The sequence below is a fragment of the Aplidium turbinatum genome, chromosome 12 (genome assembly GCF_918807975.1).
Source record: "Aplidium turbinatum chromosome 12, kaAplTurb1.1, whole genome shotgun sequence".
In the NCBI taxonomy this organism is placed as follows: domain Eukaryota; kingdom Metazoa; phylum Chordata; class Ascidiacea; order Aplousobranchia; family Polyclinidae; genus Aplidium; species Aplidium turbinatum.
The window spans coordinates 21,417,966-21,440,865 of record NC_137483.1 but is presented as its reverse complement, the minus strand read 5'-3'; the positions used below and the strand labels follow the sequence as shown (position 1 = coordinate 21,440,865).

General features: G+C 36.4%; 1 protein-coding gene across 1 annotated transcript; it reads left to right on the top strand.

Annotated features, from left to right (window-relative positions):
• The first annotated feature begins 39 nt into the window (after positions 1–39).
• On the top strand, positions 40–22,019 carry LOC145780682 (uncharacterized). Its single transcript, XM_082592303.1, has 15 exons — positions 40–76; positions 1,730–1,905; positions 3,208–3,290; positions 3,580–3,695; positions 4,857–5,380; positions 7,235–7,400; positions 7,988–8,095; positions 8,999–9,105; positions 14,734–14,824; positions 15,264–15,398; positions 15,705–15,790; positions 18,088–18,733; positions 19,433–19,555; positions 19,998–20,969; positions 21,344–22,019. The coding sequence occupies exons 1-15, from the start codon at positions 40–42 to the stop codon at positions 21,808–21,810; spliced, it is 3,837 nt and encodes a 1,278-aa protein (XP_082448429.1). The 3' UTR covers positions 21,811–22,019.
• The last annotated feature ends 881 nt before the right edge of the window (positions 22,020–22,900 follow it).

Here is a 22,900-nt window from a genome sequence, read left to right as displayed (position 1 = left end):
TTCAAGCTTGTATGGATAATTGAGCGTATTGGAATAATCATGGCTAGCCCAGAAGAAAGAACTTCTCATCTGTCAGGTAGGCTAATATAACGTGATGTTGATATAATGTGTAGACATCGTTGTTTCTTTTTATGTTTGAGTATATATTCAAGTATCAAAATAATGTAATGGTACCGGACAAAAACATACAGCTATAAGGTGTTTGGTCGCCGGTTTCCACAAGCTGTCATATTTCCACTCATTGGCACTGGAAACTTTTTTTCTCCACTCACGTCTGTATTTCAAACTTTTTTCTACTTAACCTACGTTCATATGTGAAACTTTTTCTCTTCACTCTCATTCACAAACTTTCGTCACAAACAAATGCCAAAGTTTTACACACGCCGACGAAAAATATCGCTGAGAAACGTTTTGCAAAAAAGCAGAGCGTCTCCCTGTGAAAACTCGAAGAGCTTTACACTACTTGGGAAGCAGTGCATTGCATTTATTAACTACAAATGCAAATATTTTTCACAGTCTTGTTTGCGTTATTCTTACATGAGTAAACGCAAAAACACGATATTAAGCAGTCTTCGCATACACCTTTTATCACACTTACCAAGCACTTACATTGAAAAAAAAAAGTCATTTTAGGGAAAATTTGTAGTGATTTGTACGTAATCATGTTTATGCAATCACCTGGAAGTGTCGACAGAGGCAAATTTTAATGAAATCTAATTTTAAGAACAAATTTTCATCGTTACAGACATAAATTATCTGTACAGTGTATTATTCAGTAAACACTTTGGGTACTAAACCACATAAAAATCCGTCATAACACCTTTTTGCTGATAACGGATTTTTATGTTAGCTGCCGAGTGCGGCAATTTGGCAGCCGGAAGAACCTTCAGCAGGCTATGCTTGGTTGTTTAGAGGCCAAGGGAGTTTTGAGGCCTGAAAGGCAAATCAAGAAAAAAGTTTTAGACATCACACTATCAATTGCGGCTAGGTTGCACATAGCTCGAAGCTGCAGATTTTCATCTCACTCTCTTATGAAGAGAGTCAAAGAGAGTCAGACAAAAACCTGCAGCTTCGAATTATGTGCAACTTTCTACTCGCGATTTTCAAGTTTTGTATCACTAATCAACTCTTCGATACATCAATTCAATACTGTTGCCTCTGAGGATTTGTTTTCTCAATTAGTCTTATCACGTTTCAAACTAACAATGTTGTTTTCAGCAAAATATTGCTGTTTGTTGACAACGCAGTTACGACAACTAGAATGTTAAAGCTTGGCTGATTGTAGCTAACTTTTTGCGCACAGCTTAAACTGATTGCCTACTTCGGCGTGTGCAATGTCTCAGTGAAGCAAATAATAGGCTGCAACGTTGTAAAAGGCTTTCTTATTTACTTGTCATGCGATTGTGCACACAAACAAAATCCGTCTGTTACATGATTTTACTTTGTTTTGTTTGGTTTGAATTTTTATCCTCGGACTGAGAAAGCTTTCTGGCAGTTTTGCGTACTTGTAGAGGCTTTCAACCACCAACTACTAGGCACCGCTGAATGAAAAGGAGCACCGAATTGCTTTGCTCAAGCGCACACCCCTAGAGTCGAACCAGTGCCGCTTGATCTTGAGGGTTCCGTGTAAAAAGTCGGGCGCTTCACCAGTGTGCTAACGGGTCAGATGTGAAGTTTGTTTGCTTAAATGCATCACATTAAAACTTAACTTTTCATCATCAATTTGTAGAGATCCCTTCAGATCCTTTGTCAGACCATGAAGCATCATCCCCGCCGTGGCTGAGTGAGGTGTGCGGAGGAAACAGACAAGTACAACTTTGGCACTTTATTTTAGAGCTTCTCTCTAACAGCGAGTATTGTGAGATCATATGCTGGGATGGAGGCCATGGAGAATTTGTTATTAAGGTTAATATTTTTGCAAACGTTTTCAGTATTTATAAGCATGTAATTTTCCTTCATCTTGGTTTCATTTGGATTTGACATCCAAGAAGGTTTTTGTTTGGGGTTTGGTTTCGTTTCCAATAGATTTATTTGAAATACTCTCGCAATGTCTTAAATATAGTTTTGAAAATTGTAAACAGTTCAATAAGAAATTTTGTAATGTTTCTTGTTCTTTTAGTGTGTTTAAACCATCGTTAATATGGAAATATAATAGTTTTTCATCATTTTATAAAAAGGTTAATGGAATTTCATCAATACATGGAACTTGATCAATCTTTGTCGGGTTGTGGAAATGCATCTCACAACCACAAAGTTGTTTTGCAACATTCATCAGGAATTTTATTAAGGAGATTCTATTAATAATAATAACGTTATGGTTTATTTATTGTTGCTCTACAACAGCTATAAGGTTTTGGTTTTCTTAACAACGACGCCTAATAATTTGATGTAATTTATTGTTTAATCTTGGAAGAAGCCTCGCTTAGATAGGAGCAGGCCGTTGCAACTCGGAGGCATAAGTGAATGAATAGCACTCGAGTCAAGTTGGCTAAAGCTCACTATGCCATCATTAGTACTTTTTCCTCCCAAAATTTTAGATTATTACCCTACCTTGAGCTGTCACTGACCCTTTAGTAGCGCTGTTTGAATGGTTGAAAATATTATGGAAAATAGTTAGAATTTTAAGTTTCACCTGTGGTTTGTCGTGTTGTTTGGTACTTTTTTCGAAAAGGAAATTACTAAACAATATATTCAATATTTAAAACATTCAGTTTGTTTTGTGAATAATAATGTAATTTTATTCTCAATGCTTGTATTAAGCTAAAGAAGTGCATAACATTTAGCTTTTGTCTATATCAATGTGTTTCCTTAAGTTAGTTGGTCTATATTTATCTAATTTGTTTCCGGTATTTAAAGTTCAAATAGGCTAGTTGTTGTAAAATCGTTTCATCAAAGCGCTTTTTCAAAGCCTATTCTTTTGCATGTTACTCTGTTTGTTTGAATGAAATAATATTTTTGGTGTTTCTCATTCCAACTTATGCTTTGCGAAAGTGTACTGCCTATCATTTAGCAAGTATGAATTTTTATTTTAAAACATAATATTTCTTGTTTTCATTGTCACCGAAAACGAAATTCCACGTTACAGACATGATGTTAGATTGAAAGCGTCTTGACCAATTGTTCTGTTATCGAAAACTCATCCAGGTTTCATATTTTTAAGTTGCGTGAGTTTCATTGATTGCATTGTAGTCTGATTTCCATTTTTAGGAACCAAATGAGGTTGCAAGATTGTGGGGAGAAAAGAAACGAAAGCCTGCAATGAACTACGAAAAACTTAGTCGGGCATTGAGGTACAAAGTCCAGCTGCCATTGATCAGCTACATAATTTATTTTCAAAGCAAAGCTAATTTTTTTCATAATAAGCTGGTAGATTGTAGAATATAATCCCAATCATTGCAATGGTGTTACTTTAAATATTTTGTTGTGCATTCGATGAAGATAATATTGTAATCTTTTAACGTCTATTTTTCTTCTTTTTTTTTCTATTCCTAAAAAGTTCTTTTGCATCTTCGAACTAAACTTATAATAGCGATAGGGTATTTTTTAGTGACAATCTTGATCTAAAGTTGTTTTTGTCAGGTACTACTACGACAAAAAAATACTTTACAAATGCAAAGGGAAAAGGTACGCATACCAGTTCAATGCTGCCGCTTTAGAAGTTATGCTTTCGAAAAAGCGAATAAGAAAATCTAAAGGTAAGGCTTTCTGTGATCGGAAAGTTTATTAAAACCACAGCTAAGACTATAATAGAAAAAAAATAATTTGATTTTGATTGGCAGAATTCTTTTAGTATTATACCTTTAATTTGTTAATGGTAGGCTTATAGAACTTTTGGTTGGTTGGTTTCGTTGTCACTTATAAGCCGTTAAAGGTTTTACATCATGATCTTAGGTATCAATGTAATTCATTCTAGATAGAAGGCTGTTTGCTTTTATCTAAAAAACGTTTAAAAAAAGGTACATTGAGATGACATGAAGATATGTTTTAACAGGCCAAGTTTCGTTTCAGCCGTAGTTGCTAAACAAATATTTCAAATTGATAATCTTTAAACACTGAGATGTTTAAACTCTGTGTAAGAATTTGTGTGAAAGTTTGTGCAAAAATTTCAATAACTGAAATGAACATTTTCTGGCAAAAGCGTTTTGTGACATTTCAAAGTAGGCCTGCAACATTGTGGTAAGGGCAGACAGCTTCAAACAACGTGGGATTAAGAAACCGCATTTGAAGTGCTTTGTGGGTCGGTTTTACGTCATTTCCTGTCCATGAAAGCGATCTAGCTCTGCTATTTTAAACTTAGACCATAGACTAGGTAGTTTGCAGACAGACAGACCCACAAACGATATTTTCAAAATTTAATTTTTGTTTCCACTTAATGCCATAACAAAACTTGGTGGACCAAATAAAAAATCGTAGACTTCCACCAAATTAAGCTTTGAAACCTTGAAAAGTTTTCGAAATACAAAAGTTCAACATAAAAAGGTAGGGAAGCCAATTCATAAAATTTATGCTGCAGTCAAATGTTAGCAGTAGATTAATTATTAAGTTTTTAGATGCAGCATGCCACTCAGTGCATGCCATACTGATTGTAATGACCATCGTGCAAACGTCAAATAGTATGAGCAGACTAAACATAGTTAAAAAGAACAGCTGAGAACGTAATAAATAAGATCACAAACAATTCTGTGTCGTTCAGAACTTCATGAGGGACATTTGATAATTAAGAAAGCACAAAAAAGAACAGTTTGCAGGCTATGGTTAATAGTTGGTTAAAACGGTGGTGCTGGTATTTCTTCGCGGTAATGTATTCCACTTTTAATATAGTATATGTTTAGTCTCACTCTGACTAAACTTTGCAGGTTCTGAATCCTTTGATAGGCCTCGTACAGATGTTTTAGTCAATAATGACTTGTCTGATGACGACATCATAACGTCACCATCTGACACGCCAACAGCAAGCAACAAACTCGAGGAGATGGAAAGTGACAGTGAAAAGATTCGAAACGAAATGGATTCTCTGAGATCCCAATTTCACCCAAAGCCGATGCACTTATCTGAACACTTTTCACCAATACGTCATGAAGACAGGGTCCTGAAGAGAGGCCCGTCGTCTCCAAAGTTATTTGCATCCAACCAATATCAGGCTACTGCAATTGTGTCACCAATTCACAATCGTTCGGCATTGCAAGCCGCTTTACAAGCACAATCCTTGCCATATGTCCTAGAAGCTCAGAAGACAGGAATTCTTGGGAAGAGTAATCTGTCTCAATCTCTGCAATGGAGAACAAGCTCTGACCTTTCCAAAGAACCCTTCGGGACCATTGATTTGGGAAAAACTTTTGGTAGGCACCAAAGCTCAGGACGATCGCCATATTCTGAAAAAGTAAGTTTATTTTTGCATGTAGTTTTAATCCTATTCAAAAATGAGTAAGGATAACATCACGTGCTGAATTACCGGTAGTTTGAACAATAACATCATTCATTCAGATTTTTCAATTGACGCACTGTGTCTTGGAAAAGATAGTTTGGGTTGTCAATAAAAAATGAACCACGGTAACAAAAGAGAAGATCTTAGTTGAAAAACTGCTTAGGTACAGTTTTAAATTTTGGAAGTGTTTAGATTGCAGGCTATAGTTTAATTATTTGTATCAAAGTACAGTATTTACTTATGTGAACATTTATTTCGTAAGCAAACTAATTGTGACGTGCCAACACGTGGTTTATCATAAATTTACAAAAGTTTAATTATTTTTCTCAAAAACTCTCTTTGGTGATTTAAGTATAGTTTTTAAACTCAAGCTTTTAATTTCTTTTTATTGCAATGATTCAACGTCTGCAAACGTTCATCCAATGTAAAATGATCAATTTTGTTTTCTTAAAACGCCTTTTTCACTAGCGTTTGGCTGGTTGTAGGTCTGGGTGGAACTTCAATTGAGATCGCTACGTAGTACAACCCTTGTTTTAAAATATCAAATCATTCGCGAATTTTAGTGTATGAAAAGCCGTTAAATTAGGTTACCTGTAAAAATATTAATCTGTGATGTAATATAGCTATACTAACTATATCTGGTACATTGTGATATCATTGCCCTGTTTGCGTTACAGTAAATTCACGAGTGTTTTTGATAGAAGTCTACAAATATTGATTAAGTGGATATTGTTAGAGTTTAAATATGAAGTAATACGTTCTCAAAACGAAACTGTTGTAAAACGTCGGCATTATTTATTATGGCGGCAAGTCAAAAGTTATGACGAAATGTTTGTTCAATATGACGCACAGGAACCTTCTCAAATCCCTAAAAAGTTGCAATACTCAAAGCAGTGCATTTCGTTCATTAATTAAGGTCTTATTTCGCGTTAAAAAAGATTTATGAAATTGTGTTTGAAGTCTAGAAAGACCTCTATACTAAATTATGAAGTGAATTAATGGTGTTTGTTGTTAATGATTGTTTGACTGATGGTTGGTCAGTCTGGTCACCTGTGGCGCCACTTTAAAGCCTAAGCGTTTCAAAGTTTGAGTTTTGACGTACTGCATTGCATATGTCTTTTTCATAGATGCTTCTGTCTCACAAACGTCATAGATTGCTTCAACCCGTGATAAGATAAGCAAATGTGTTGAAAAATCACATGATGATCAAATAGCTTATAGTTTAAGTCAGTGGATTCTAAATTAATTTGATCAGCCTACAACTTATCAGCCTATATCAGCCTATATCAGCCTATATCAGCCTACAACTTCAAAATAAATTATTAGACAAAATACTACGTAGATGGGGCACTCTGATGAATAGCCCTGGATGCCCACACTGCAAATCCAGCGTTCAGGGCGTTGATCACCTGGTCAAGGATTGCCCAGTGCCCACCTACCAAAATCAGTGGCGGATATGGAGCAGTACATGCATTGTAGCGACATGTTTAAACACTGGTTGAAGCGCCAACGGCATCGTACATGAGATGAGCACACCATGCGACTCTACTCTGTTATCAAAAGAAAAGACAAAAGTAACAACAAAACAGTAAAAACAACACTCACAAATCAAATCATTTACATTAACCTTAAACGCTACGTACCTTCCGCTTCAGCAACTAATAGTGATATTCTTAAACAAAAGAGCATGTCATTAAATATGTTTTAGGGACGCCGCATACGACGTTTTAGGAATCACTGGCCAAAGTTACACACGCTTCATGAGTGCTTGCTGTGACTTGTTGTATTGTTAACAACGTTATTTTGCAGGATACAGCTCCACGAGCATATACAAAAGAAATATTACGGCAACTACAAGCTGTTCAGCGACCAAAACAGCGATCCCTTTCCACATCAACACACCGCCACCTGACAAGAATGTCACCTACCCACATATACTCTCCCAGCCAGTTGGACGCTTACTTTAACATGACAGGTTTTAAATTTTATATTACTTGTAATTTTAAAAGTAACTTGACACCTGCCTGTGTACATTCGGAAAAAGTTTAAAGATAAGTAGAAAAGAATGAAGAATAAAAGAAAGGCTTAAATCTCATATTACTTGTTATAAACACAGCGTAACGCTTTTTCTATAAAACTTTCTTTTGCCCGTAAACATGTGTAGCACATTCCCAAACGTAAATACAGTTTGGCAATTTTATTTCTCTATTATTTTCAGTAATTTTTAGTTCAATAATCTAAATTTTCGGGACTTTTTGAAAGTAAACATTTAAACACTGAAACATTTGCTGGCAAGATGCGTGTTTGAAGTGATTTTTTAAATCTTTTCTTGCCGCTATTGTAACATCATAAACCAGTGAACAAACATCTGATATGATGAATTATCATATTTTCTGAGAAAAAGTGAACTCCCTTTTCAAATCATGAAGTTACAGCAATTTCGGATTCTATTTTTATGCCGAAAATTCCAGACAGCATTTTCCTTTCACTTGCAAACGTGACTGGGTGTTTCAGCTGCATGTACAGCATCATGTACTTTACACTTCCTTCCCTGTTGTACAGATACGCCATCTCAAGATGCATTTCTGCGCCATCGTAAGACATCACGCGACTTCAGTTCTTCATCGTCGTTACTGCCCAATCACTCGGCTTATTCGTCCCGGTCAACTGGTAATGCACTGAACTATGTGGTGATAGTACTAATGCGTTTAATCTTCTCCTTCTTGAAAAACTTCAACGCTTTTCAAGGCAGACACTTTTAGTGTTGCTGTGTAGAGGCGTAGCCGAGAAAATATTAGACCAATGGCATTTCCTCAATGCAAGTGGGAACAAAATTTAGTGCTATTTCTGCATTATCTTTGGTGTGACCCAACAGGGTATTGAACCTAGGTCTACCGGCTTAAGTAACGATGTTTTAAGTTAACATGTACATTTCAAATATAACTGCAGTCAGGACGCCACTGTTTCGACCTTAAGGTCTCCTCAGTGCAGTCAATTGTACACCAGACACTCACGCCTCAATACAAGCATATATATAAGTAATGCATTTCAAACAGATACAGTTACATTTCAAACAGATATTTTTGTGGATAGTTTAAAATAATTGTAGATTTCCTGAACTCATTTAAATCATAGCCCTGAATATGCAGCTTAACACGCAAAAAAATGGAAGCAAGTTGATCGACAAGTCATAAAAAAGGAGTAAAAGTTTGTTTAATTTTTTCGACTGGCGAAGCACAACAAATACAATTGTAGGGGTAGGTTAAAGCTGCATGAAACATTTTAAATTGTTAATGTTTTGGGTGGTGTGATATCAACACAACATGATTGTCACGGATTTTAGCGAAAGTAACCTCATCCTAAGACTAGCAAAAACAAGGGTAGAAATTACAACGTTGACGTTTTCTAACTAAGAATATGTACCATTTTTTCATCATATCAACAAATGGTGATGTAGAAAAAATGAATAGGAAAACTTTTGTTATCGTATCGCTCCGACAGAGTGGTCTTTTTTCCATATTTCTGTTTCATTAACGTAGCCTACTTCCATAACTAGCATTGTTTTTGTTGCAGGCAAATTAACAAGCAAAGGAAAAACGGAGATGAACTTTCCGGAAGCTAGCCGTTCCGCTCGAGTAACCACGGCAACAATGTTCGACTTTAATCAAGCAGATATCAAGGTGACGTCATGCAGCTCTATGGTGACACTTCCGTGTTTGCACCGGAAGTTACGTTGTGTCAGAGATGCAGTTTTTGTTGAACTGAACTACTGGTACTTTTGCAAAAGCAAATGCGATTGCCCGCTTTGCACAGTGTTGAAAGCACCGCATACAGTATCTAAGATGAATTGTATAACAACTCATTTAATATTATTCAAGCACGACATACATGTGTATTTCCCAACCAGACCTTTACATTAAATGTCACTTGGTAATAAACACAAAAATAAATAGATAACCTACCAAAACGCAAAGGACACATCTGTACTAAAAACGAAACGTGTGTATTCCGATCTGAGGTTTTAAAAACGTTTAACAAGGCAGTAAAATGAATGTGGTCTGATTGGCTCGAAAGCACAGTATCACGTGGTCAGCATGATTGCTGCTACTACCCAGACAGCAAATCAGTTGTTTTTTACATTAATTCAACATCTGCAGATGTTGAATCTATGTAAAAACGATAGATTTGTTGTCTGGGTGTTGTTAGGCTTAGGCTACATTTTTAAACGTGAGTTTAAGAACTACTTAATTCACGATTTTGAAAACATGAGTTGAAACTATGATTGTGTAGTTTATGGCATAAAGCAACTCTCGGGTAAACTGGAATAAATTTTTCAACACAAGTTCAAGCAAGATCACTCAATGCCTAGTTTTGCCATGGCTTGCAAAGCTTTTTTAGCATTTAGGAACTCTCTGTAGTTCCTAAACTCAACTCTTCGACTGAGTTTGTCTTCTTTGATTCAATGTAAAGATAACAGTAAGATGTAAACTACAATAAAGAAAATGAAATTTGCAGGAGCTTGAGCTTGCTTCATATTGATTGGTATGCGAACTAAATTGTTTTAACGATAAAGTTTTTTCACTTTCCTTTTGATGGGCGCAGTTTTAAGATTTTGCTGTTTTGAGTGCAAAAGTTGCAGCAAATAAATAAAGTCTGTCTGGAGGACTTAACTTAGTTTCAAAGGTGGCCTACAGGAGAAATGTTTGGAATGGCATGTAATTGATTTCTCAGCATTAAGTCCTTACCATATAAAATCGTATGCTCGATGTTTGTCGTAACTTTCACTCAACTTTGTAGACTGTTGGAAATTCTGTATTGATACTGCACGATTGCACAATATTGGCTTGATTGGCTTAAAAGTATGTACAGTATACACATGCAGCCTACACATTTTCCTTTGCAAATATATTTCCCATGGACAATATATTTTTAATGGAATGAATCTGTGACATGATCCGATTGTTTTAGTTATTTGTCACGTGATTTAATGTTTGTACTCCATTCCGTTACTTCTTACGCGATAGGATCTTAAATGTTTGGTGTTTAGGTATAAACTTTCATCTAATGGTAGTAATTTTAAACTCAATAGTCCGTCCACTAGCAGATTTGATGGATATTTGAAACATTTTGAAGCAAACGTTTTAAAAAATAGCCTACTTTTAAAGTAGCCTTTGTTCCGTTTGATTTAAGATGACAAAACAATTATTGGGTCTGATCAACTCAAGTCTTATAAACTCCATATAATTTTGCTGTTTTATTCATAACGCCTCATCTCATCATCATTAAGTTCCTTCCTCTCGTCGAGGGTTAGAGCCTCATTTAGTTTGGAAAAAATCTGTTTCGTGCACAGTGAAGGTTCGTTGTGCTGTGGTTTCTAGGGACGCGCAACTCCGTTGTTCCGCTAACATTAGAAGGGTCAATTGCCAATTTAACCTTTTTTTCACGCTTTGTTGCTCGCTTGTTTTCAACTCAAAACCTTAAATTACTTTAAAACCAACTTCATTCTTCTTATATAACCTATAAAATGTACATTATTTTGTAAATCAGAAAAAATCGTAACCCTTCTAGTGTTGCGGATAAGCCAAAAGCGGATGTAGTTGCGCATCCCGATATTCTACTGTCCCTATGTGGTTTCATAGAGTTCTTTGAAGAATGAATACGGATTTCTATTATGCTTACTAGTTTTCTTACATGTTATTACAGCATTTTCTGGTTATCAGACCTTTCTTCAGCTGGTAATTTCTTTGTTTGGGGTCCCCGGTGCACGTATTTGTAATCTGTTGGTCGCTGCAGCAGATTAGTGTTTTACTAGTAGACAGTTAGACACCTTAGCAGAGAAAAATTGTCTTTATAAACCAGCTGACTGCAGCATTGTGAGCCTTTTGACACTCAGCCAGAGAGTTGATTCTTGCTTTAAACTTTGTTTGAAAATTATAGAAGAAAAAGTAATGGCATGGGTGGGAATCGAACCCACGCCATCAAAATGACTATTCCCTAGTCGTAACCTTCTAGGCCACGCTGAAGACATTTAGTTTACTTTTTGGCTTGCATGAGTCGCATGACTGCAATCAGCTGATTTAAATCTGCCCTTCTGATTGGTTGATCCTAAACCTCATCCGCTGCATCGACCTACAGATTACAAACGTGATGGCGGTGCAGAGATTCTGTTTTTACAACGATTGATCTTTTTTGTTTTGTAATCCTACTGCTTCCACAATCTTCCCTTTGATCCATGTTCTCCCAGCTTTTCTAAATTCTGACTGGGTTAACTCAATTTATCTACTTTACCACTCTAGTCGCATACACTACAAATCCAACTAGCTTGTGACTTTACAGAATGACAGCGGGCTACTTTCAGTGCTCCTATTTTGCCAACTAACACAATGGGCATGTATTTTACAGATGTAGATTCGTAGTTTTGTAGCAAGTAATTCAGTGAGTGTAAATATGTGTCCAACTGTTCTTGATCTTACTTTATTTAGAAGATTTGTTGATTGTCAATTCAGAAAACGTATAAACAAAAGTTTGAGTTTTAATTGGTGTTTTTTTGTCTTCTCACTAAAGTTGTGTTTTTGGATTTTCTGTTAATGGCGTTATGACGAAGATATCTATTGGCATCCATTTTCCTCATTTTTTTATGATGTTGTGTAATTTTTCCTTCTGATACAATGTTCGAACGTTCCATGTTACAATCTTAAAAGTTTTCTTTTTTCATTGTTTTTGAACATTTTGCTTGCAGTTTTTATATATAATTCAGAAACTTGGACAATTAACAAAAGAACGACTAAAAGAACAAATGGGCTTGAAACGTTGGCATTCCGTAAAATGCAGAGGATTTCCTGGACTGCCAGAAAAACCAACCAAAATGTTTAAACTAAATTAATCAAACAAAGAAACTATTGAGAAATATCAAAGAAAAATAACTTCAATTTCTAAGACATATGCTGCGTGCGCTACGAAAATTTGAAACATCTCATTTTCGCACTTTTGCAGGCAAAATTGAAGGATAGCCCAAAGCAAAGACGAACCTACTTAAACCAACAACAAACCAAAACAACAACATACATCCAATACATACAGCAAAAGACTGAGAATCTTAGAAACTTTTTATACAAGAGGCAAATGCTTAGAATCAAGTACGACAATGAAAGAAGATGAAGATAAATTTAGTGTGACAGTCTCTCGTCATCGGCTCCAGCTCGTGTCAGAGCATTGGTTTTGTCTTCAAGTTGGATCTTTGGATGGCGATGTCGGATGTGGCTTTGGAGGCCCAGCCTATGATAGAAAAAACGTTGGCAAAAATCGCATTGTATGGAGGGTGGGGAATGTGATTGTTTTAGCTTTCATTTTTTAATATTTTGTTTTCACAGCTTTATGTTTTCTTTAAAAAATTCAGTGCTTTCCCCAGTTCTCTTCCTCCGGAGTGACCTGTCACTAGCAGATTGTTTCCACAATTTCAGATCAATGTTTACGTGGTTGAGGGAGACTTTCAGCTGATCTTTAATGCAATTTTGGTCTTCATGAATGTCTTTTCCCTGTCTCTAGTTTCTTATAGAGAATTAATTGAGGAAGCCTCGTTGGGGTTATTAGCAAGACATGTCCTGTCCAGCGGAGACGGTGTTGCAATATAGTGACTTCTATTTAGGCTTTACAATCTTTATACTATAGGAATCAAGAAAATAAAAGGAAGTATCTTCTAACAGGTGTCAAACCTACAACAATGTTTGATATGAACGACTAGGTTACATGTCTTGTAATACAAACAAATGTATTTTCACACGTGTCGATTCAATTATAAACAAATAAAAATCGATTTCGATCAGCTAGCAGCTAGGTCATCTTCAGTTAGGCCTAATCTTATTCAAATAAAATCAAAACATTATTATTATTATTGGTGTGGGCTCGCGCAGCCGAGAAAGTTTGAGCAACCAACAGACGGTGTTTTTAACAATCAGCTGGAGCCGGGATGCAAACCTGATTTGACTCTCGACTTAAGCTGGTTGTTGATAACACCGTCCGCCTCTTCTTAGAAAGTAATAAATTTGGTGGGCCCATCACCCTACTCCCTTTAGTGCCGAAGGCTTAGTACAATGAGAACCTTATCATCTACATCCCCAGCACTTGAAAGCAAGTATGGGACCACGTTACCTTTTACCAATCTATTTCTATGAAAAAAAAAAGAAGCATTTTTTCAATATAAAAAAAATCTTCACTTTGTTGAACAAAAAATGAAAACAACAAAAAAGTAAAAATAGTGTGTGACTTTCCATTATTTGGTGAATTTCTTTGTTTTAAACTAGATTAAACAAGACCATTTAATACATCAACATTACGTTTCAAGTGAGCAAGTAGTGTTCAGAGAATGTTGGACTAAAAATAAATCAGTTTGCGAATCGATGGTTTCAGTTAGACCGGAAAAGCTTCGTAATGTAATGAGCATCGAATGAGCTGATGACGTTAGAGCGTGATCCCACATGCACCATGTATAGTGGCCGGAAGCTAGCCCTAATTTGAGTGATGTGCTGTGGTTTGTTGTGTATCTTAGCAAAATGTCTCCTTTTAAAACGCCTGACAATTTGGATTTTTATGTCAGCAACATAACAATATTTAGGCCACGAGAAAAAGCGAGTTGTTTTTGTTACAAATCCTGGTTAACAAACATGGTGTTTTAATAATTGCTGTAAAAGTAATATCATGTATTGTATTATACTCCTAAAAAAAACACTTGCTGAAACTAAATGTGCAGTAGTATAAGTTGGCGATGAGGTTTCAAGTAAGAAAAAATATGAAGTGAACTTAAAATCCATACAGCTCATATCTATATTTTGCATAATTAAAACTTACTACCTTTGCTTAGATAAACTTTCCTTTTCGAAATGATGTCGCAACGTAATTGTGACAATATCTTGCACGTAAATACGTGATTGAGCTCACAATTTATCAACATCTTAGCTGACGAATTCATCCAATTTTCATAACCGGAATTTAACAATCAACAAGAAACTGTTTTATTAAGCGTTTCTTATTGTTATTGGTGACGTAGTACTTCCGATCATACAATTCTAATAAAATAAACAAATTTCCATGTGTTTAGATTACTGATGCTTTAATAACAATTCAAGTTTGTAGGCTATTCTCAGGGTTTTGTTTGATTAAAATTTGCCTTTTTCTTTGCGACAAATGGCTACACCTGCAGAAAAACCCACTATACATTAAATATGCCTGTATTGCCTTAAATATTTTGTATGTGAGCTTAAGTATTTTTAGCTCAAAGCCGGTGGCTTTAACCTTTTTTACGCTTGTTTCAGGCTTACATAAGTGCCGAAGGTAGATCCCCAGTGAAAGGGCGGCATGATAGATCACACTCGGAATATGTTGCCAATAGGGAAGGACGCAAAGGTAACGCAATCACTTGACTTATTTGCATATTGAGTTATTTATTAATGAAACGAATAAACCGTTTCTGGAAAATTGACTTTGTTAAGCTTTTTCCTTTCAATGGCACTTCCTAATCCCTTTTCAATCATTGAAATAGTGTTGGTTGCATAGCCAAGTGGTAAGAGCTCTGATTTAACACTCAAAGGGGCGCCAGTTCGCCTTTAGCAAGACACTGGGGTGTCTTAAGGTGGACACAAAGATTGGCTTTCTTGCCTTCCCGTCCACTTAATCTAAATCTTCAACAACCGAGTATAAACCTGGACACGACAAAAAAATGAAGTAATGTGCCTCACTGAGCAGTGAGCATGTCTGTGTGTATAAAGTGAAATTATATTGGTTTTGTGGTGATAATGATGCTATACTGTACTATTTCAAATGAAATGATTAGACTTGTTTTTAGGCTCCGTTTCCTATCCTGAGCCTAGGTCTGCATTCCCAACAAGCAGATATTTGAGAGACTCAAATGGGAACATGTTGATCCAGCTGAGGAAGTTAACAAAAGAGGAACTGAATGCATCAGCAAACTTACCACAACGTAAGTTGCTGTTGGCCTGATTCACCGTAGCGTTGACAGGCAATACTCTTGGACACGAATCTGAGGCGGGTTTAGAGGTCTTCATTATTTCTTGGGAGTTCGGCGACTAAACGCCGGGTATTCTATGGAGGTGTTTCCAGTTATAATGCACTTGCATCTACGCGGATCCATAGAAATATTTTTTATTGCTTTGTAAACGTTTTCTAGCTTCTTTGTTATTGTTTTACGTGGTTTTGAACCTTTTCTAAACATAGGTTCGATAATTTAAGTAAAACCATCAAATTATTCAATGTTGTGTTGTTGCAGCAGCAAGTTCCAAGCTTCCCTCGTCTGGTCGTCAGAACTCAACTAAGATACGCGAAGGATACATAGAACTGAAAAGGCCTGAAAACGATAAAGATTTTGTTAAAGAAACTTTGTCGAAGATAAAATGTGAACCTCGTTCCCCGTTCGCACAGCGATCTCCATTTTTAAAGAAGAGAGATCTTCACGAGAGAGGTAATGATATCACTAGTGGCAGTTCTTGCTGGACCTTGGTTGTATAGGCTTCTGTAAATTTTTTGTAGCAACTAGGTTGTTTCCCGCAGGTCGTTCTGACTTTTTTAATATGAGCAATTTGATTTTGCTTTTTTACTAAGGAAACGTTGATCCTGAAATTCCGGCTTGCCAAACATTGCAAAATGATTGTACACACCTGCCTAGGTTTAATTTCTATTTCAACTCAGATTCTTCAGCCTCTTTTTATGGCAAACCTTATCATTGGTATAACATTATCATTACACATCCTAACGATTGGACATGCCTATATTTTGTCAGCTGGAATATTCCTGAAGGGTTGCCTATAACCTATAAACATTGCAAAAAAATATAGCACGAAAAAGGGTTGGTGATGTGTGATACGCGTTTGCCAATGGGCTTCTTACTACTCTGCGTGAATGTACATTGTACAGTGCTTGATGCCATTGTCACTCGTTCGTGCCGAAAGTCATTTTTCCTGAGATAAAGTCTTTCTAGCAATTGCGAGAAGCCAAATGTGGCTTCAACTGTATTTCTGTATTACTATCAAGTCGCGAGATGCGCTGAGGAGGTAGAAGGCCAACCGAAATAACAAATTCGTCATTTTTACGTTGATTTAACGTCTGAAGACGTTGAATCAATGCAAAAATGAAAGATTTTGCTATCTGGGAAAGGCTATGTTATCTGGGAAAGTATCTGGGAAAGGCGTCAGCAAAACTTTCATCTAACCTACACCATTGCGGTTTAAAGACGTTGATACAACTTAAAAGTTTTAATGTTAGCTGACTGTAATAGCTCCCTTGCCACTATTTGATGTTTTTTCAACTGCCGTTGTTGTAGGTCGATGCAAATTCTATGTTACACCAACGGTTTCTTTATAACTTACCTTCAATCCTTACTCACTTTACGTAACAGTTTCCGTTTGAAATAAACATTGGTGACGCATCATGACCGGTTTGACAAACGGAGAGACCGCCATTTTGGTTTCACATCCTCTTCTACTTCCATGTGAGGCTCATGGGAAAAGATGCAAAAAGCAACTTTGTACAAAAATTTCAAATTGAAAATCTGCTTTCTCAGGTGCTGCTGGGGCATAGTTTATTATGCGTTTTGTAAAAAAGTTGCATTTGAAAATAACATAGACTACTACTAACTATTACTTCTAAAATATTCTAAATTAATTTTCGTGTCATGAAATCTTTCTTACGATTTCATTAAAAAAATAGTGATTCAAATGCGTCAAGGATTCAAAGTGTCTACAAGTATGCGAAACTGCCAGGATTAAGCTTTGCAAGAAGCTTTCCCAGTCCAAGGATAAAAATTCAATCAATCAATAGAAAAAATTGACAAAGACTCGACTAGTTTATAAAAATACGTAGGGGAGAACCTCCATTATTGGGACGATTTTACAATGAAACACTTGGTCTCCCACGCTTGGTTGATCAAGCGAGCACAACGTATATGACGAATTTCAATTCGCCATGTAGTCTACAGCTTGTACCAACAGTGGGATCCTTCAATTTGCATGCATGGCTGGTTTGTTAAAGAAAGTGTGTTTTTTGATATCCAAAGTAGAAAAAGACAGGTCACTTGTCTTGAAGATATTTTTGTACATACTTGGCGAAGCAGGTTGAAAAAGCATGGTAGCATAGTCTATATGTCTGGCAGTTCTTAGGACAAAACGTTGTTGTCAGTGAGATAGTCTTTAAGAAATTAGCTGATATTTTTTTTTGCATTTATGGACGGCATCTTACAATGGGACACTGTCCCATTGATAGAGACAAGATGTTGTGCATGAATTCTTTGTTTTAAACCACTTTTTAGCTTCATTACAGTCTACATAAGTTTATAAATTAGCCAACTTCTCTATTTTTGATAACGTTTTATTAATGATAATACGAAACCAAGGAGGTTTCCAGAAATATTTGATAAAACTACCATTCAACGTTTTATAGGCAGAGAAAACTTTTTCTCGAACCGTAGAAAATTTCATGATCAGATCACCGCTTCAATGATGGAAGACAAATCAACTCGACTCATTCGTAAAAAGGGAAACACAGATCCTTTAACTATGAAAACTGCAGTTGAAAAAGCAATACAAACCGGAAAAATTAGACCTGTAGCAAGAGAATTTGACATACCAAGACAAACATTGAAAAACTGGGTGGACACATACAAAAGAGCCCAAGCAAATAATGATCAAGGCAATCTACGTTTTCAACCTCATTATGATGTCAAAAAGATTTTTAATGATGAAGATGAGAAAAATATAGAAAGGTATTTGTGCTTAGCAGCAAAAATGCGCTATGGCTTGACGTCTAAAGATTTACGACAGTTGGCATACGAATTGGCTCTGATGAACAACAAAGCAGTTCCTCCAACTTGGAACATTAACAAAACTGCTGGAAAAAAATGGCTAGAGAATTTCATGAAGCGTCATCCTAAACTAAGTTTTAAGCCTCCAGAACCAACAAGTGTAGCAAGAGCTTCTTCATTTAACCGAACAACAGTGAAGGAATGTTTTGACAATTTAGGAGAAGTTAAAGCAGAGCATCCATTTGAACCTCATGAGATCTTTAATGTGGGCGAAACAGCAATTAAAACAGTGCACAAGCCTCCAAAAGTAATCGCAGAAAAAGGATCTCGTCAAGTTGGACAGGCAACTTCGGCAGAGAGAGGGGAGTTGGTGACCTTAATTGGTGCTGCAAATGCTGCGGAAAATGCAGTTCCACCTTTCTTGGTGTTTCCAAGAAAACACTTTAAAGAACACTTTTTAAATGGTGGTCCAAACGGCATCAAAAGCACCGCTAACCCTTCAGGTTGGTCAAATGCTGACATTTTCATTCAGTGGTTAGAGCATTTCCAACATCACACAACCTGTTCCAAAGAACGTCCTGTGTTGCTCATATTCGACAACCACGCATTCAATTCTTATACAAGATATCAACTGTGGTGATTAAGCAGTCGTGGATAGAATGTCTTCTTTAACTCCTTTATAAAAAAAATACTTTAATAATGCAGTAAATATAATCAATAACAAAGTAAATATCAAGTTTATAATATGCATTTACACAGATAATAAGTAGTGTCCCATTGAAGAATTCGTGTCCCATTGTTAAAAATTGCCTGTCTCAATGGTGGAGCCAGATTCAACAATGGGACGTTTTGAGCAACCTTAAAAAAACTGCGCGTTATTTCTAAACCACTGGAGAAAATGAAATCAAACCAAGTGTTATTTGAAAAAAAAAAATGCATTGGCATAAATATTGTAAAAAAAAGCGCTGCATTTCTTTACAAAATTAAAAAAAAAAATAGCAAAACGCAAAGTTTGTCTCATTGATGGAAGTTCTCCTACAGCCAACATATTCATGAAGCAACAATCTGAATAGTTGCAATTTAGTTTTTGTAGATAAGATTCTGTTAATACATTTTGGCTAGAGCGTTTGGAAATTACAAACAAGTACAAATAGTTATTTGCTTCTTAACCAAGGTTTCAATCAATCAATTTGTTTTGACAGATCGTAAAATATTCCATTCGCCCTACCGCGACACCAAGCGGACAAACTGCGTAGATGGAGAGGAACAATCAGAACCATTAAACCTCAGCACCGCCAAGTCGCCCAAATCTGCTACTTCTGAAGGTAAACACGATATTCAAATTACTGCATTTATTTATTTTTATTACATGAGTTAATAGTGGTTGAGATTGCTATTCACTGATTAATTTTCACGCTTTAAATGCGCTGTAGCCTATGCTATCTCTTCTAATAGTTTTATTATTGGTTGAATAACACGATGCGTTCTACTGGTGCAACTTAAACTGAACTTTCACAAGAAGTATAAAGTGATAATCTGCTTTTATTCCGACATTTCGTTCATCAGACACCACTGACTTCTTCCGGGGGCTAGACCGGTAGTGACTAGGCTACCTGTCTAGCATGGCAAAACAGAACCATGCTGCTGGAACATGACAAATCAATGCATTTTACTTTATCTTTGCCGTGAAGTTTAAACATTTATTGTCGTAACTACAGTAACTCCAGATGAAAGTTTTACTTTGATAACAAAATTTTAATATTTTAGGTACTGCAAATATTACTTCAGATGGGACCCCACGGAGTCTCAAAGAAAGATACCTCCACGTTCCAGTGAATTTGTCGTCGCCGAAGCATTCTTTCACGCCAAAACGAACAGTTCCGCCGCTAACATCCCCCAAGAGATCCGTTCCTCATAAGTCACCTTCCACTCCATTTCTTAATTCTCCTCTTCGCAATCTCCGTCTCTCGGACTCTACTAGTCCCATCCCACCTAGTCCAAACCGGAAACGGCAAAGTGCTCCAAGAAAAATGATATCATCTTCTTCAAACGATTTATTTCATGACTTTTCTGATAATCCTGATGAATTTGAAGAAGAGCTTTCAAGCTATCCAAAATTAGGCCGCTTTACGTGCAAAAGTGAGTCTCATACAAATCGTCTTATTCAAAAAGAAAAATCTTCGTTTTCCTTTGAAAACCTTGCGGAAGTTCCCGATAAAACTCAACTCATTTCTCGCATTCGGAAAGAGAGTGCCTCACTTCCCTCGAGTCCTAATTACCTGATGCCTCCAAAACTGCGCTACAAACAAAGGCAGCGGGAAGGAAAAACAAGTCCATTAACTCCTAGTCATTCATCTCCAAGCCCTAACGCGACAACGCCCACGAATCTTGGTTCAAATAACAGCGGCGGTTACAATCGTGCATTCTTTGGTGGCGAATCTCATGACGACCACGTTGAAGCTTATCAAAGCAGCGATCAGCTGATTGTGATTGCTGACGATTTGAGCTTGGAAGACGATTCTGCCATGGAAACAGAGACTGAAGTGACTTCATCGACCAACGAGATTAACAAACCTTTATCAACGTACTCTAAAGCATCCTATATGAAGCATAGTGAAGCAAGCAGTGAGTCTGAAGACCTTGGTTTAAACCCACAACAGCGCAATAGTTCCAACTCTCCCCCCATGATCACAAACTCCCCACTTGTGCCAAAAGAGACATTGAAAGATTCTGTTGAAGGTATTGAATCAGCTTATTTGGACTTTGTTTCGTGCATAATATAGAACGTTTGCTGAGCAAGCTTTTGTGGATAAATATTAACGCAAACTTTGTAGGCTATTTGTCCTACCGTATAGCCTATAGCTGAAATGAATGGAAACTCATTTCAGTAATGAATTCAGTACTATTTTACTTTCTGTTTTTGAAAAGGATTATTTAAAATTTATGTTGTATAAATTAGTTTTCTTATTCTCTAGATGTTTTACCAAAGTAGCCTTTCAATCATAGCCAAAATATATTTTCTTAAGTTATAATAAGGCCTTCAGTAATTTCGCCTTTTAACTTATAGCCGCGTTTGAATTAAGCAAATAATAAATAAATCTTTCTTCTTTTAGATTTTAACAAGAGCATTCAAAAGCCGGTTGCCAAGTTTGTTATGGAAGTAGGACATTTTGAAAATAAGACTGATGTATTTGACAACGCTTCTAAACACCATCTTGTTACTCAAGAAAAGACATTTGCACAAACGAAAAGTGATGTCACATCCGGGATGTCACCGTCGCTAAGCGACCCAGATGCATGCGACGACATGGAATGTGAAATTCAAGTGGACAAAAGTATGCCGAATATTTTCGTGAATGGACATTCGGACAACAATTTAGAATCAAATGAACCCAATTTTAATAACAAAACTTTGCGTAGCGCAACTGGAAACTTCATAAAAGCTCTTGCAGCAAGAGGCAAAGCCCGATCTTGTCCACCAACCCCGTCGAGCGCAGACGTGTTTGGTGCTGAAACGCTTTTTCGCCCTAAAAGTGGAGGTTATATGGAAGTTCCAATAACGTGCGTTTCTGAAATTTAATCCATTTATGTAAATGATTTGTAAAATATCTAAAAGGTTAAAAAAAGAAACTGTGCCTGTTACACTCTGACTTAGCATCCGGCAGCGTGTGACCTTTTTTGTCTTAACCTTTAGAAACCAGCAAGTAGTTTATGTTGTTAGCTTCATCCAATGTATAGTTTTGTTGAAACAACATCGAAAATTGGAGAAGTTTGATTAAAGTAGGCCTAGAGCTAGGTTTGATTAGCGAAAAGAGAACACGTTTTCAAGTATTTTCAGATTTGGCGCCACAATTTTCACGAATTTCACATCAACTCTACAAATAATCTTTTTGTAGCAAACAGAGTGCAACGTGCACAAAAAATTATGCGTGAGCTACTTCCAATGTATTGAAAATTATGTCTTTTAAAATCTTACAATAGCCTACGGTATCTTCTTTTTTCGCAACTTGTCTAAAAATCGCTGTAACAAAGCTCAATTATTTTTTGAATTAAGCTTACTTTACTGATCACAAAGATACAATAGTTTAAAAGCAGTTTCAAGCAATGCTAATTTCAAAAGATTTTTGCATGCAGGCTTCACGTTTCCTAAATTTGATGTAAGCTTTTAAGCGGAAATCATGCGCAGCATTGTCATATCTTTGACGTATGCCAAGCTGGAAGTTGCAATGTACAACTGAATTTATGCAAAATGTTAACTTATCAATATCTACAAAGATTTAATAAAGATCGAGGAAGATTTACAAACTATAAGTCAAATAAAAATGAATACCTTGCAACTAACCAGAAGGCGTAAACTGCAGCAATGTATCTTCAAAACGAATTAGTCCTAGATAAGTGAACATTAACTTCAATGCTGTCAAGGTCAGGTTTTTCTTAGATTTCGTAAGTCTAATTAAGTTATATGATTTTTGTGATTATCGATTATGGTAACTCCAGGGGCTCTATCCACTTTTAGAATTCGGGGGGGGGGGTGATTTTTGGACAGTGGGCAAAAATCGTCATAGTCATTTCAACTTCTGGGGGACTACGCAACCCAGACCCCCCATTGCAGCATCAGCTTCTTTCTGATCGAAGCATAGGGGTTCTAAGTCGTTTCACAAAGTATGTTT

Bases quoted from the DNA above. Each gene is read 5' to 3' on its own strand.
- LOC145780682 (XM_082592303.1), top strand. From the start codon at position 40: ATGGCTAGCCCAGAAGAAAGAACTTCTCATCTGTCAG. The intron at 77-1,729 runs GTAGGCTAATAT...ATCAATTTGTAG, and splicing joins AAGAACTTCTCATCTGTCAG to AGATCCCTTCAGATCCTTTG. The intron at 8,096-8,998 runs GTAATGCACTGA...TTTTTGTTGCAG, and splicing joins TTATTCGTCCCGGTCAACTG to GCAAATTAACAAGCAAAGGA.